We start from the raw sequence: 16,016 nt of genomic DNA, 5'->3' as shown, positions 1-16,016 counted from the left end.
TGATTTAGATGCACAACTGATATGGAAATATGACTATTAAAACATCTTACCTTGAAGAAGTGTAACTCCGACAATCTGCTCCATTGAAATACATTGACCGTCGCTTAGCTTTTGCTAACTTCCGGGAACTTTTGAGGGGCTCCATACGCCGCCATTGTTGTGAAAAAACTGAACCATTGCAGTGAACGGAGATGACGCCACTCTCTCTCTAGAGGCACACTAGGTTAGTGTTGCTGTTGCAACTGCAGTTAATTGCACTGTTCTTTCAATGTGCTCAGGATTTGTGTGCTAAATTGTGTGCCCTTATTTAGCAGAAGCCCAAATTTGCCATTATATAGAATAATCTAATCTAATCTAATAATCTTTGAATAGTCTTCAAAGTCTTCACAATTGTGTTTTGAGAAATATATCTTTAATTGTTCCATAAATTTTAAATGGTCATGAACTTCTGCCCATATTTACATCTGAGAGGATCTGCCTCATAAATAATCCTTTTTATACCAAGTCATCGATTAGCCTACCCAGTTGTTTTAGATTTCTGACAAATATTATTCCAGCCTTTGTGTTGCTCATATTCCAACTTTTTTGGAATGTGATGCCTCCATGTTTTCTAAATGAATCACTTTAAAATCTTTAAAGTGTTTGCCTGTCACTGTGTTGTTGCTTCTTTGACAATAAGTAATGTCTTGGTCAGCAAGTATTTGAACTGCAAAGTTCTGAGTATTCTTTTCGAAAGGATAGTGTGAAAGTGGAAAAAATGTATTAATAGCACTTCCTCTTTGTACGTCCAGCTCAAATTTAAGGAAGATGATCTTGCTTCTCATGGACTGTTTCGTCTTCACTGCTGCATGAACCACCAGGACACCAGTTTAGCTGCTTTTGAAGAAACCAGAAGAACGGTAAGCTTTGCTTCAATCTGGTGGTTTATTTGATTTTCATACATGCATAGGAGTTTGTGGCTTATATGAAGAGAAATGCACTCACATTTATTTGTTGCACTGGATAATTGCCTTCAGCTGATATTATGATTAAAGACACAGAATAGAAACTGTTTTTTTCACTGCTTTTTAATATGCACAGAATTACAAAGAAGCTTGTTTTTGTTGTTGTTGTTTTAGTGGACGATTTAGTCAAATAATAGACACAGATATTAATATTTTAAACTGAAATATGTTAAGCAAATCCCCTGAATGAATCCCTACGTAGCCTGAATGCACTTAACAACTGATCCTGGAGAAACATGGCCACGTTCAGCAGACCTGGGGCCTCATTTATCAAACTGTGTGCAGCAAAGCAAACTACAGCTAGTGTCTGCGGCCCAAAAGGAAATCCGGCGCACTTCAGTTTTCAGATTTATAAAAGCCTGCGCATGCCCGTCCTACGCCTGCTTCCATTTAGAAATCAGAATCAACTCTAAAGCGGCACACGTGAGGGAACATCTGGCGGGAAAAGTCTAGTAATGCTGACAAGCAGAGCACATTGTCATTATTTTACTTTTTCTATTTTCTATTTATTTTAATTGAGAAAAAATGTTACTTGTTACAGTTACTTGCTGCAACCATCCATCTGCATGGGGCAGGAGAGGTTTAAAATTGGTAGAGCCATAAAAGTGGAATACAGGTGTTTTTATTTATTTATTTATTTTTTGCACTTATGATAGATCTTCATTTGCAAGTCGTGTCATGTCATTTAAGCTTGATAGAAAATCTAAACAGGCAAAAGTTTACAGAGACTGACCTCCCTTGTGCCTGCCCAGTCAGTGTGTGTCTATGAATTTGACTAATTAGAAGACATAGCTTCCTTATATTTTCACTTTCAACAGAGAAAGATAAAACTTGCCTTTCTTCTGAAATAATTACAACCTATTTGAGCAATACGTGCAAACCTAATCTAAAGGTACCAAAGATTAAAATAAAATAAGTGGAAGTGGTCAAGAAAAGCTCATATTAAGAGATAGTTTTGTAACTCTTATGCAGTCTGAACAACATCCACATCAGTTCTTCTGATTCTCAAAAGAAAAAAAAAAACAACCTTTGCTTTGAATTTAATATGTTGTAAAACTCTGATTGATCCCCCTCATCTGTGTAAAACGGTGCCAATACACAGCTGATCTAAATAAATGAAAATACCTGAATGTAATTTTACACTTTCACTGGCTTTATTTTATCTGCCTTTAGGGCTTGTGTAAAAATCTGATTTGTCATTCAAGGTGATATTAAGGCTTTTTTAAGGGGTCAAAAGCACTTAAGCACCTCTTCAGGTGCACTGACAAACATGTGTTTGACCATCTTTTATTCTTTCTGCTTTTTTTTTTCTCTTAAGGCCAGTGAAACAGTGCTTCACAATTATGCCTCTGAAGGTGCAGGGCCTCCTGGTCCTTGCTGCTCTGCTAATTTTCTCCACGGCTCCCATACAAACTAAAGTGGTGAATTCAACAGCAGAATGTGCAGAATTCTTTCTTCAGCGAACTCCACCCCGTATCCCAGGAATCTTGGTGCAAGGGGGAATCCTGGACCAAAACAGATACAAACCCATTTGCCAGACATATAATAACTTCAGAACATTTGTGACAATTTTCGACATCAGGAACAAAATCCCAGTTTTTTCTGCTGCCAAATATAAGGGGCACGGTGGCGGGAGACCTATAGATCCAACTTGGAACTTTGAACCACAGGTGATTTCAAGTCTTATGTTTATGATCACATTTTAACTCTCATGTATTAATTAGTGAGTTATAATATCTGTATATTTATTATGAAATGCATCGGAAAAAAAAGATTCACCTCTTAACTGCTAATAGTACTAGTTCAGTAATATACAGGTTAGAACTGAGTCCTTGACAAGCACTGTTGCATGAAGGTTTGAATATGTGTGTATGTCACTAAAATGTTGAAGAATTGCTGTGACTGTGGTTAAAATCTATCAAGTGAAAAACTTAATTTTCATTGCAGTGAATAAAATTAAAATGAAAAATGTCTTTACCTTTAAGATATCAACAATCTCTGACTAATTTATCTATTTAGGAGTAAAATTGTATGTCTTTTTTTCAGCTTGAGGACAACTATGGGAATTTGGAATCAGATGAGGAAAGCTGCAGCAGCTTCAGAAACCAGGCAATGATGCATGACTATACAAACAGCCAAAGATTTGTTAAAGGGCATTTATTACCAAGCTCTTATAGACTTACTGAAGAAGAAGAAAAATCTACATTCACGCTGACCAACATTGTTCCACAAGAAGCCACATTCAACAAGGGAAGCTGGAAAAGGATGGAGAGCTGTGTCAGATGTGTTCTGGATAAATACTGTATCAACAATAACAATAAGAAAGAGGCTTTTGTAGTGACTGGAGCACAGCCGAGTGATGGAGGGCTCCTCAACAAGAAGATTAATATTCCTTCCATGCTCTGGTCAGCTTTCTGCTGCTACAGCAGTAGTCAGAATAGATGGCTCGCAGGTGCTCATTGGGGTAAGAACGTTCCAGAGATAAATAAGGAGTATCTGCAGACCAAGACCTTGGCAGAGCTTTTTAGTAAACTGGGTGTTCAGTTTAATGTGTTTCCTGGAGCACGTTGTCCTCTCGGAACAACTGTCTCTGAGTTTTACCCACGTCTTAAAAAGGATTGCGAATGCCCTCCACCTGATCTAAGTACAACTGCTCCTCCTACAACTGCTTCTACAGAACTTACTATGACATCCACATCTTTCTCTACAACTACTAAACCTCAAACCACTACCACCACCACTACTACTACTACTACTACTACTACCACAACAACAACAACAAAGAAAAAAGAAAATGATGAAAAGAAAAATGAACATGAGCCAGAAAGAAATATAGAAACTTCAGGGGGAGATTCAGCTTCATTGTCTTCTTCTCTATTCAGTGGAATACCTGGAATAGCTGCAATATTAGGTGGTCCGGTGTTGGGACTAGCTGGTGGATTAGTAGGATTATTTAGTAGTTTTCTAGGATTTTTAGGAATATCGCTTGATGGCTTATCGCATGATAATTCACCAACAAATTCACCTCATTTTCCCATTCCAACCATGTATGTTCCTCCTAACAAAGAGGCTCCTGTTGCGACTACAAATTCTGAAACTTCTGCCACCACTCTTAGGTCTTTTATTATTCCAACAAATCCCCTCAAAACTACCACAGTTCCAGAAATAAATATTGCTACCCAGTCAGTAACTACTACCCAACAATCATCTACCATTCCACTGACTCCAGCCAAGAATCCAGCTACTACCTTTGCTAAGACAACCGCCGTGCATGGGACAACTACTGCTTCTTTTAGTACCACGTTAGACACATTTACGACCACACACGGGACTTTCACGTCTGACCCTTTGACAAGCACATCTTCTTCACCTACTGCTACATCAGTCCCTTTCAGCTCAACATCAGTTTCCTTGAATACTACATCTTTACCATCTTCTACCAGATCCTCACCACCAAGTAACACATCAACACTTGACAAACCATCTCGTAGAGTTACTCGTCTTAGTGCATCTGGTCCTTTTTCAACCACTTTTGCTGCATTCACATCCAGTTTTCCCACTAACTCACCTCCACTTTTTACACCTACAACTCCTGCTCTTGTTTCCACATCTGGCCCTCACAGTACAACATCTGGTCTTTCTACCACCAAATCTTCTCATAGTGCAACATCTAGTCCTTTTAGTACCTCAACAGGTATCTTAACTACCACACCTGATAGTCCTTCAGTGTCTACTGCTTATCACATCATTTCCTCTCAGAGCCTGCCTCCCCCCTTAACTATTTCTCCCACCAAAATCCCCCCTACCCCCACCTTGTGTGATCCTCTTGTGTATTTCTTTCACTATTACCAGAGCATCCTTACCTACTACCAATGGTTACACCAATACCAAGGTAGAACCTATCACACTATAAAATATCCTTTGGATCAAATTAAAAACTATATGGAAACTCATTGCCCCCCCAAAAAATAGTTTTTGTTAATTTGAGTGTAATGAACTAAAATGGTTTTGGCTCATCAGACTTTTACAAACTTAAGAAATTTGATTTTGCTGTAAGTAAACAAGGTTGTGGAAGAAACTTGATTTGCTGAATTTCACACAAAGAGGAAGAGATGCTTCACATGACCAGTAACTTCACAGTAGTCACATGACACCAGCATTAATTAAAAATCCTTTATTTTCATCATCATTCAACAGGTGAACTGTATTTGTTTCATCAAGGATGACATAGGATGAGTTTTTTTTAACATTTTATTCCTAAATAATACAAATCAAGATAAAAAAAAGATAAAAAAAAACTAAACAAGACAGAAATTGAGGCATTCTACTGTAGCTTGGATGACTGGAAAATGGACAAGAGTTTATTTTAGATATTTTTCTATCTTTCTGAAACCAATCTAAACCCTTTTGTGTCATTTAAATAATTGATAAACCAAATAAGTAAAAAAAAAGTGATAAAAATTTTGTGTAATTTTAACTATAACTAATAAGCCAAACTAAACTGCAAAGTTTCAAACAGTGAATCATCTCTAAATTGTTAATAGGAGTGAAAAGCGTTGTGGGAAACCCTGCCCCCCACCATCACCATCATCCCATGTCCTTATCTTAATTAAACTGATTCAACTTAAGTATGTAATTTTTTTTTAACACGTTGCCCTTCATAGTTCATATATTTAAGATTAAGATTACTAACAACTAAATTAAAATGAATGGTTCAGGAATCTAGACTGACTTGACAACAACTGTTAATCATTTTTCTAAATGGTATATTAGAAGTACTTTTTTTACATTCAGTTTAAATAACCAAAATTGGTCACCTCTTTTTTAATCATTAATATGCATTCTTTTGTGTAAGGTATATTGAAATTAGACTTGTCTAAATACCCTTAAAGTAATTCACAACTGTGAACATTTTTTAATTGAAAATTGTTGTTTTTGTGGGTTTAGGTTATAACATGATTAACTATATGCTTTCTGATTATCATTTTAATTCTTTTAAATCATAATAAATATTATTGAAATATAGCTGTATTTATATTTATTTTAACAGCAGATGTACCGGGCTGTTTATGTAACTGTTTTAATATGAAAAACAGATTAAGTTCAGTTATTTTCATTGAGGTTTTAGGAGTGATAACATGAGAGAAAGAAATCTGATTTTGCGTTACAGACTGTGTGTAATATAACTGGTTTTAAACTGCTGTTTAATCTACCTGCCTTATTAAATAATCAGATAAATCTACATTTTCATAGAATATTAAAGAATTTGTTCATTATCAATATGTACTTCTTATCAGGTTTCACTGTTCACAGGAGGCAAATCAAAGCTTAATGTGCATGTTTTGTAGCCTAATTTTATGTTTTTAAGCAGCTTATATAACTATAAAAAAAACCACTAAAATAAAAAAGACAAAAAGCTTTCAAGCCAATGTTATTGTTGAATGTTGTTTTTTTTTTTTTTTTTTACATATCCTACCTTTGTCATGGTTTCTGGGTGTTGGTGTGTTGTGTTCATGTTCTTGGTTTTCTGGTCATGTTTAGTTTTTTCCCTTGTGTCCTGTGGTTTTCTGTTTCTGCCTCGTTAGTTCATCTGGTGTAATTAGTCATCCACTTCACCTGTGTCTTGTTACTCCCCCTGTGTATAAGTACTCCCGGTTTTCGGTCATTCCTTGTCAGATCCTCATTTTGTCATGTTTGGTTTTTGTTCTCTGGAGTTTATCCCCGTCGTCTATGGTTGCCTGTCTTGTGTTCCTGGGAAATAAACCTTTTACCTGCACCAGTTCTGCCTCCTGCCTGCATTTGGGTCCTCACCTCCGCCGCCATTCGTGACAGTAGGATCTGACCACAACTGGACCCAGCAGGTTTGATGGCTTGGTATCAGTTTTACGGTTCTGAGGTTGCTGACTGGTTCCCAACGGTGGAGGAGCCAGACCTGTGGTTTCCTGATCCTCCTCCCACAAGGTCCAGGAGGAGGAGGACGTCCAGGCACCAGGGGCGGCAGCCCATCGAGTACATGACGTCAAATGAACTGGTGGGAATGCTCCTTGGACTGGACACGGAGCCTGAGCCGCTGGAATATCCAGAGTGGTCGCCGTTCTGGGGAACCAGATTGGCGATTAGCCCAAAACCACTGGGGCAGGCCAGGTCTCGGAGGTCGACACCAGCTCCTCGGTCCACGTCTCGAGTGACGCCATCAGCTCCACGGTCACGGGTGTCGTCACGGGCTCCCAGGCCCACGCCTCCAGTTTCACCTCCAGCTCCAGTGGCTCAGTCTGCGGAGGTCCTGTCAGCTCAGCCTGCGGAGAACCTGTCAGCTCAGCCTGCGGAGGTCCTGCCTGCTCCCAGGTCTGCTCCAGTGCCCCAGCTCTCCACGCCGGCTCCCAGATCTGCTCCAGTGCCTCAGCACCCCACGTCTGCGCCAAGGTCCTGCCCTGCTCCGCAGCGTCCGACGCCGGCTCCGAGTTCCTGCCCTGCTCCGCAGCGTCCGACGCCGGCTCCGAGGTCCTGCCCTGCGCCGCAGCGTCCGACGCCGGCTCCGAGGTCCTGCCCTGCGCCGCAGCGTCCGACGCCGGCTCCGAGGTCCTGCCCTGCGCCGCAGCGTCCGACGCCGGCTCCGAGGTCCTGCCCAGCTCTTCGGCGTCCCACGCCGGTGCCCAGGTCCTGCCCAGCTCTTCGGCGTCCCACGCCGGTGCCCAGGTCCTGCCCGTCTCTTCTGGTCCCAGTTCCTGAGGGGGTCTCCAGTGGTGACGCCTCTCTTCTGGTCCCTGTCCCTGAGGGGGTCTCCAGTGGTGACGCCTCTCTTCTGATTCCTGTTCCTGAGGGGGTCTTCAGTGGTGACGCTCCTCTTCTGGTCCCTGTCCCTGAGGGGGTCTCCAGTGGTGACGCCTCTCTTCTGGTCCCTGTCCCTGAGGGGGTCTCCAGTGGTGACGCCTCTCTTCTGGTCCCTGTCCCTGAGGGGGTCTCCAGTGGTGACGCCTCTCTTCTGGTCCCTGTCCCTGAGGGGGTCTCCAGTGGTGACGCCTCTCTTCTGATTCCTGTTCCTGAGGGGGTCTTCAGTGGTGACGCTCCTCTTCTGGTCCCTGTCCCTGAGGGGGTCTCCAGTGGTGACGCCTCTCTTCTGATTCCTGTTTCCGAGGGGGTCTCAGGTCGAGACGCCCCCTACCCGCAACTGGTGCCCGACACAGAGATCCTGTCTGCCCGTCCGCCGCCAGAGATCCTGTCTGCCCGTCCGCCGCCAGAGATCCTGTCTGCCCGTCCGCCGCCAGAGATCCAGTCCAAGCCTGCCCGTCCTCCAGAGATCCAGTCCAAGCCTGCCCGTCCTCCAGAGATCCAGTCCAAGCCTGCCCGTCCTCCAGAGATCCAGTCCAAGCCTGCCCGTCCTCCAGAGATCCAGTCCAAGCCTGCCCGTCCTCCAGAGCGCCAGTCCAAGCCTGCCCGTCTGCCTGGAAACCTGTCTGCACGGCCTCCGGGTCGTCCTCTGGAGGTTCTGCCCCGGTTCGTCCGGCCTCCTGACCGGAGCCTGCTGTCTGCACGGCCTCCGGGTCGTCCTCCGGAGGTTCTGCCCCGGTCCGTCCGGCCCCCTGGCCGGCCGCCTGAACTGATCCTGCTGTCTGCACGGCCTCCGGGTCGTCCTCCGGAGGTTCTGCCCCGGTCCGTCCGGCCCCCTGGCCGGCCGCCTGAACTGATCCGGCTGTCTGCACGGCCTCCGGGCCGTCCACCGGAGGTTCTGCCCCGGTCCGTCCGGCCCCCCGGCCGGCCTCCTGACCTAATCCTGCCGTCTGTTCAGCCTCCAGGTGGCCCCCCCTGACCTTTGTCGAGGGGCCTGTCTTGTTTTGGTCTGGTCCCTCCTCCGGACCCCCTCCGCCCGCCCTGGCTGGACTGTTTGGGGGTTTTTTCTTTTTTTTGTGGACTTGGTTGGGCCGTCTGGTATCCGGCCCTTGAGGGGGGGGTTCTGTCATGGTTTCTGGGTGTTGGTGTGTTGTGTTCATGTTCTTGGTTTTCTGGTCATGTTTAGTTTTTTCCCTTGTGTCCTGTGGTTTTCTGTTTCTGCCTCGTTAGTTCATCTGGTGTAATTAGTCATCCACTTCACCTGTGTCTTGTTACTCCCCCTGTGTATAAGTACTCCCGGTTTTCGGTCATTCCTTGTCAGATCCTCATTTTGTCATGTTTGGTTTTTGTTCTCTGGAGTTTATCCCCGTCGTCTATGGTTGCCTGTCTTGTGTTCCTGGGAAATAAACCTTTTACCTGCACCAGTTCTGCCTCCTGCCTGCATTTGGGTCCTCACCTCCGCCGCCATTCGTGACAACCTTTATGGATTCATTTCAGTTTATGGGTCGCTGATGGTTTGCATTCATTGGAAGAAGATCCCCAGCTATGTAGAATTACATGTGCAGGATTTCTCCAGGTGTTCCAGTTTCTTTCCAAAGGCAAATGACATGCAGGTTGTGTGTGTTGTCTGTGTCTTTGTTTCTAGAAACACAGGCTGTTGTAAAGACCAACAGTATCAACAGAACACACATTAAACAAGGTGCTGATGTATTAAATATATTGAAGAAAGTCGTCCATACTTGATTGATAAAAGTTTAATGTTTATTGTAACTGTAAAAGTGAATAGTGTTCTACTATAACCAGGGGCAGATCTAAATGGGGCAAGGTGGGGGACAACTGCCTTTCAATGTTTGGGCCTTAAATTATATTTTTAAAATCTTTGTATTTTACCTTTAGCCTTATACCATTAAAATAAAAACAATAAGAATTAAAGTCGCAAGCGGCATCCATCCGGTCCGAGCGTCCTGGACCCCGCCACCCGATGTTGCCATGACAACAGGTGGTGAAATGCGTTAAGGACCCAACGTGTATGAATCCTGTCAAGTTTGGTGCAGTTCCCATGTGTTCCTATGGAGATATGAGCAAACCGTGTTTCATGGCGAGAAGGCTTTTTCCGTCGGTTGCCACGGTTACGAGCTTTTTCCTATTAGAAAGATTTGAATAGCGTTTGGTCCCCAACTTGTCAGGAAGGTCCCCATCAAGTTTGGAGTCGGTCGCACGAATCCCCTCAGACTAGTTCGTTCAAATGTCAATAAAATCCAAGATGGCGGCCACCCGGTTGCCATGGCAATAGGTGTTCGATTGACTTCTTTGCTGGACTTGGGGTGTTACACGTATGAATACTGTGAACTTTGGTGCAGATCCCATGTATTTCTGTGGAGATATGAGCAAACCGTGTTTCATGGCAAGAAGGTCATATTGCGTCGGTTGCCATGGTAACACGCTTTCTGCTATTAGAAAGATTTGAGGAGCGTTTGGTCCCCAACTTGTCAGGAAGCTTCCTACTAAGTTTGGAGTCAATCGCACGAATCCCCTTAGACTAGTTCGTTCAAATAAGATGTGTGTAAAGTGCAAAAAATGGCAAAAAAATGTCAAACACGCCAAGATGGCGGGCACGCCGTTGCCATGGCAACAGGTGTTCTATTGAGTTTTTTGGTCGAGTCGTGGTGGTACACGTGTGTGCCGAGTTTCGTGTTGCTACGTCGAAGTAGACTTTTGGGACCCCATTCATTTGGGGATTTTTGGGGTGTCTAGGTGGCGCTGTTGAGCCAATTTTGTATTGAAGTGTATGCGGACCTTAGAATATCGCGAATTTCACCGGGCTTGATGTGTTTGCCAAGTTTCACAACTTTTCATGGGTGTTTAGGGGGTCAAATTTGGGGTCGAAGCGCTTAGAAGGAGGAGGAGGAAGAGACTAAACATTTGGAAAACAATAGGGTCCTTCCATACTTCATATGGCTTGGACCCAAATTATAATTTTAATCGTTGGCCCCTCAACAACTTAGTTACGCCCCTGTATCAAACAGCATTCTGCTCAGCAGGATGTAGTCTGTGACTGTGAAAATCCTTTGGTGTGAGCCCAGCATTAGAAGTCATACTAGAATAATATAAAACTCTTACGTCGGTATGTTTTTACTTGAAATAAGAAAAAGAAAGCTGCCAGTAGAGCAACTCAAGTTGCTTAAGAACATTTTAAATGATGTGCATTTTTCTAAAAACAAGTCCCCTGTCATATGATTGCATCTTAAAGGTCCCATATTATGCAAAATTCACTTTTTAATGGTTTTGGAACAGTCATACTGGTCCCCTCGCATGTGTAGGAGACCCGTAAGTGTGAAACTCTTTCAGGCGCTCTCTCTCCCCCCTGCTCCACCTCTAGGGAAGTAAGCGCTGAAATGAGCTTGTTTGAAAGCGTGTACGTTATGACGTCATAAGGGACAATAACCACTCCCCACAGAGCGATGGACCCGCCTACCGGCTCTCAAAGCCCGCCCTCTAAAAATCACCTAGCGCCCAGTGTTTTTCCCTCTTCGGCAACCCTCGTTAGCGGACATGGCTAAGCGACAGAAGCACTGTTCTGTTTGTGGCTGCATAAATGAACACGGAAACGTTTTTTTACTTCCATCCACTGAACCCACGAGGACTGAGTGCACTGTAACAAATTGCTGTAAAAATACTGGATATTTTTAACAGTAGTATACTGTTCTCCATTAATACAGTTGAATACTGTAATTTCTGTAATTAATGGCAAGCTTCTGGAAACTATTACAGTACAGAGCAGTATTTTTATTTTTTTTTTACAGCAAGCCACCATAATCCTACAGTATAATATAGTATTTCTTTTCTTTTTCGGTTGAGACATGTTCTTTGGTCCGTTCAGTTAGACATCTGAACAAAATTAGAAAATTAAGTGAATTTAAAATAGGTCTACACATCAGTGTGTTTATTCAAGATTGAGGAAACACTAACAAGAAGAGAGGAATTACGTTTCATCCGGATTGTTAAACTGAGAGCACCAAGCTGGACGGAACACTTCAAGTGACACGCTTTCCCTCTTCTCATCAAGTGAGCAGCGTTCCGTCATCAACCCTCCTCCCAAGGCTTTGTTAAAAAGGTAAATATCATCTTGCTAAAGTGAGAATACGATATTATGTGATTTTTTTGTTGGATTAGCATTTACCTGCTGTAAGCTAGCATGCTATTCACTCTTTTAGCAACTGCGGATAAAAGTTAAACTTTCTGTTGAAGCACGTTGCTAGCTTGAGCTGGTCGGTCATTCTTTGTGATTGCTACAAGGTTCAATTTTACAATTTGTTGCGGTATTCTACATGTAAAACGATTTAAAGGAGTTTATAGGGAGACACCGTTATAAAGGTTGATGCAAAAAGCTTAAGGCAGCTTCAAAGTGGACTTAGTGTAATATAGCTAACGGTTAACAAGTTGTTGGGGAATGACTTTTTTCTTGAAAGAGCATTTTAAATATTAAGTGTAAGTGAAATAATTTTTTTGTGAAGGTCTGTAGGGTAAACGATAACATGATAACTTGTAATATATGTGGTAAGGCCTGCAGGAACACATTTGCTCATGTCAGGCACATGCGGACTCATAGTTGTCTACCATGACTGTACATGGAATTCCATTCTTAATTTGAATACTGTTCATGTTTTACAGATGTCTGCCACTGCAGCTGATGTAGAGTGAACCCTGACCCTCCCAACCACTCCACGACTGATTCTACTGGGTAAGTATCATAACAGCATTACATGGAATATAGAACAAATTGAGTCTGAGTGTAACGGTGTAACTTTTTATGTTCTGTCTTTAATGTGTTATCCTGCAAAATACACAGACATTGCAATGAATATACTGAACACATTTATGTCCTAATTTCCTCTTAGCACCACAGTTCAATCGCGTTGCTGGGATTATTGACCTAAAACACTAGTGAAACAACAAAAAGAACTCCAAGTTGGACAAAATAGACAAAATAGTAATGTTAAAAGTAAAAACTATATATATTATGTTACTTTTTCTTTAAACTTCTTGTCCAGGGCTCTTACACCCATATTTCTTTTCCATGATTGTTGTCTGCATCAGTTGCTGGTGATGGAGTCACATTGGGCCACTGGATGATCAGCATTGAAAGCCAGGTCATCTGTGAAGGCACCCAAAAAACCTTCATCTCAGGGCTTGCTGCAGTTTTCGCAACATTCTACGTGTTCAACCTGGAATACCAAGAAGAAGCTGCAAGGACCCTGGAGTTTGTGCAAAGGTAAATTTTGTGTCAGAAATATTGTTTGAATGTGTTACCCCTCTTCCCAGCTCTTGTTTAGGAATATTGAATTGTTATTTAATATAAGCCATGCTTATATATTCATTTTACAATTACAACATTTCTAAAGAAATTTTGAATGCTGCTAATGCAGCCACCCACGCCCGAGAGCGGCAGCCATGTTGGAGCACCTACATTAATGAGTGTGAGGGAAGGGCAGCTGAAAAAAACATTTACTTGTAAAAGACACCTGCAATAAGACTGCTGGAGCGTGTGTGTGTCAGAGAGGGATCATAAGAGAGACACACTGAGTCAGACAGAGAGACACACACCGAGTTAGACAGAAACACACTGAGTCAGACAGACACACACCGAGTTAGACAGAAACACACTGAGTTAGACAGAAACACACTGAGTCAGACAGACACACACCGAGTTAGACAGAAACACACTGAGTTAGACAGAAACACACTGAGTCAGACAGACACACACCAAGTTAGACAGAAACACACTGAGTTAGACAGAAACACACCGAGTTAGACAGAAACACACTGAATTAGATAGAAACACACTGAGTCAGACAGACACACACCAAGTCAGACAGAAACACACTGAGTTAGACAGAAACACACCGAGTTAGACAGAAACATCCCCCCACACCCACACCACTCTCCCACCCACACCCCCCCCCCCCCCCCCCCCCCCCCCCCCCCCCCCCCCCCCCCCCCCCCCCAACACACACACACACAAACACCATCCCCCCACCACCATCCTCCCGCCACCCCACGCCACGGGGGGACAGCCCCAGCCAGGAGGCGAGGAGACACGAGCCAGGCCCCCAACCACCCACCCCGCCCCCGCCCCCCCACTCCCCACCCCCAAAACAGCACCTTCCCCCCAGGGCCAGCAGCCAAAACCCCCCGGGACAGCCCGCCTACGCCCCGGGCCAACGCGACAGGCCACCCGGCCCGCCCCGCCCCCGGGCCATCCATGGAGACAGGGGCGCTTGAAGACCCCATCCCCCCTCCCTCCCCCACTAGTGATGGAATATATTATGTGCTGTTTGCAATTAAAAAAAGAGGGTTAAACGGCACATTTCTGAAGCTGCTAAAAAGAGGGAGGTGAAGAGAAGCCGCTGCACTCAAACTGAGGGTCGATTTGTCCATACCATGGCGGAAATATTTCATTTAGATATTAATGAATGGTCTCAGATTGGGAATAAAGTGTATAATATGGGACCTTTAAAGTTAATCTAATCTGACAAGACATTAAATGTATACAGTGACAGCTTTTTTTTCTTCACCTGATAGTGATAGCCTCTGCTAAGCCTGAGAAGGTGGACTGTTTACAGTGCTCCTGGGGAGATCTCATATAACTTATGATCATATGAATGTAAAAGGACTGTTCATTTTATTCACATATTGATCATCTTTTACAGCAAACACATTTTGAAGGAAAAAACTCAACTCAACTTTATTTATATAGCCCTTTAAAACAACAACAGCTTAAACAAATTGCTGTTCAGAAATTTACAAAGCAACACATAAAGTACAAAAATCAACCAGGAAATAAATAATATCATAAAATATAATAAAATAATTGTTCATTGTTTTTAAAACAGTTTTAAAACAATAAGCAATTTTAAAAGAATAAACAAATTATAAACAAATAAAACCAATAAGTAAAACAAACCACAGCACACTAAACAGGAACAGTCTCATACTGGGCTGAAAGCCAAAGAATAAAAATGGGTTTTAAGATGAGTTTTAAAAATAGACAATGAAGTAGCTTGTCTAATGTGGAGAGGGAGCTCATTCCACAGTTTTGGACCAACGACTGAAAAAGCTTGGCCCCCTCTGAGCTTCCGTTTGGACCTTGGTATGTCCAGGAGCAGCAGGTCAGCTGACCTGAGGCACCGAGCAGGAGCGTAGGGGTGGAGTAGCTCAGTGAGGTAAGTAGGGGCCAGACCAATTAAAGATTTAAAAAGAAAAAAAATAATCTTAAAATAAACTCTGTAGTGCACTGGCAGCCAGTGAAGTGAGGTCAGGATGGGGGTTATGTGCTCCCTCTTATGTACTCCAGCTAGGAGGCGTGCAGCTGCATTTTGCACCAGCTGAAGACGTGCGAGGGAGGACTGGCTAACCCCAAAATAAAGAGCATTACAATAATCCAGCCGAGATGTAATGAAGGCATGGATTATTGTTTCAAAGTGTTGTTTTTTAAGAAAAGGTTTGACCTTAGCAAGCTGCCGGATGTGGAAAAAGCTGGACTTTACTACAGAGCTGATTTGACTATCCAGTTTAAAATCGCTGTCCATCTTAAAACCGAAGTTTGAGACTGTTGGCTTTAAAAAACCTCAATGGAGCACGGTTCACAAAAGCCACTGGGACCAAACACCATCACTTCCGTTTTTTCCTCACTAAGGTATAAAAAGTTTAGGGCCAACCAGGCTTTTATGTCTTTGAGACATGCCAGAAGAGGTGCAAGGGAGAAGGCATTTTTCTTTTTAAGGGGCATATATATCTGACTGTTGTCAGCATAAAAGTGATAAGAGATGCCATGCTTTCTCAGGATTGAGCCCATGAGCAGTAAATACAAAGAGAAGAGCAGAGGCCCTAAAATCGATCTCTGGGGAATCCCATAAGGAAGTGGAGCAGAGCTGGATTCAAAATTTCCAAAGGTCACACTCATGCTTCTGTCAAAGAGATAAGACATGAACCACTCCAATGCAGTGCCACCGATGCCCACTAGGTGGCACAACCGAGCCACTAAAGTGTTGTGGTCCACGGTGTCAAAAGCTGCTGTTAAATCTAAGAAAAGAAGAATAATATGTTCACCATAGTCATTTGCTAAGAGGATGTCATTAAACACTCCTAGCAAAGCTGACTCGGTGCTGTGCAGAGTTTTAAAAC

General features: G+C 43.2%; 1 protein-coding gene and 1 long non-coding RNA gene across 2 annotated transcripts; both read left to right on the top strand.

Annotated features, from left to right (window-relative positions):
- Positions 1–2,358: 2,358 nt before the first annotated feature.
- Positions 2,359–5,004, top strand: LOC121639557. The gene is made up of 3 exons (XM_041984880.1): positions 2,359–2,674; positions 3,051–3,694; positions 4,613–5,004. Exons 2-3 carry the CDS (start codon positions 3,117–3,119, stop codon positions 4,974–4,976), a joined length of 942 nt encoding a protein of 313 aa, XP_041840814.1. The 5' UTR covers positions 2,359–2,674; positions 3,051–3,116; the 3' UTR covers positions 4,977–5,004.
- A 6,847-nt stretch (positions 5,005–11,851) lies between these two features.
- LOC121639582 lies at positions 11,852–13,099 on the top strand. The gene is made up of 3 exons (XR_006010206.1): positions 11,852–11,946; positions 12,504–12,573; positions 12,930–13,099. It is a non-coding gene; the product is annotated as an uncharacterized LOC121639582 (long non-coding RNA).
- Positions 13,100–16,016: the final 2,917 nt, after the last annotated feature.

Source organism: Melanotaenia boesemani, chromosome 5, assembly GCF_017639745.1.
Source record: "Melanotaenia boesemani isolate fMelBoe1 chromosome 5, fMelBoe1.pri, whole genome shotgun sequence".
In the NCBI taxonomy this organism is placed as follows: domain Eukaryota; kingdom Metazoa; phylum Chordata; class Actinopteri; order Atheriniformes; family Melanotaeniidae; genus Melanotaenia; species Melanotaenia boesemani.
Note: the sequence above shows the minus strand (reverse complement) of the source record. Positions and strands in the feature narration are given on the sequence as shown.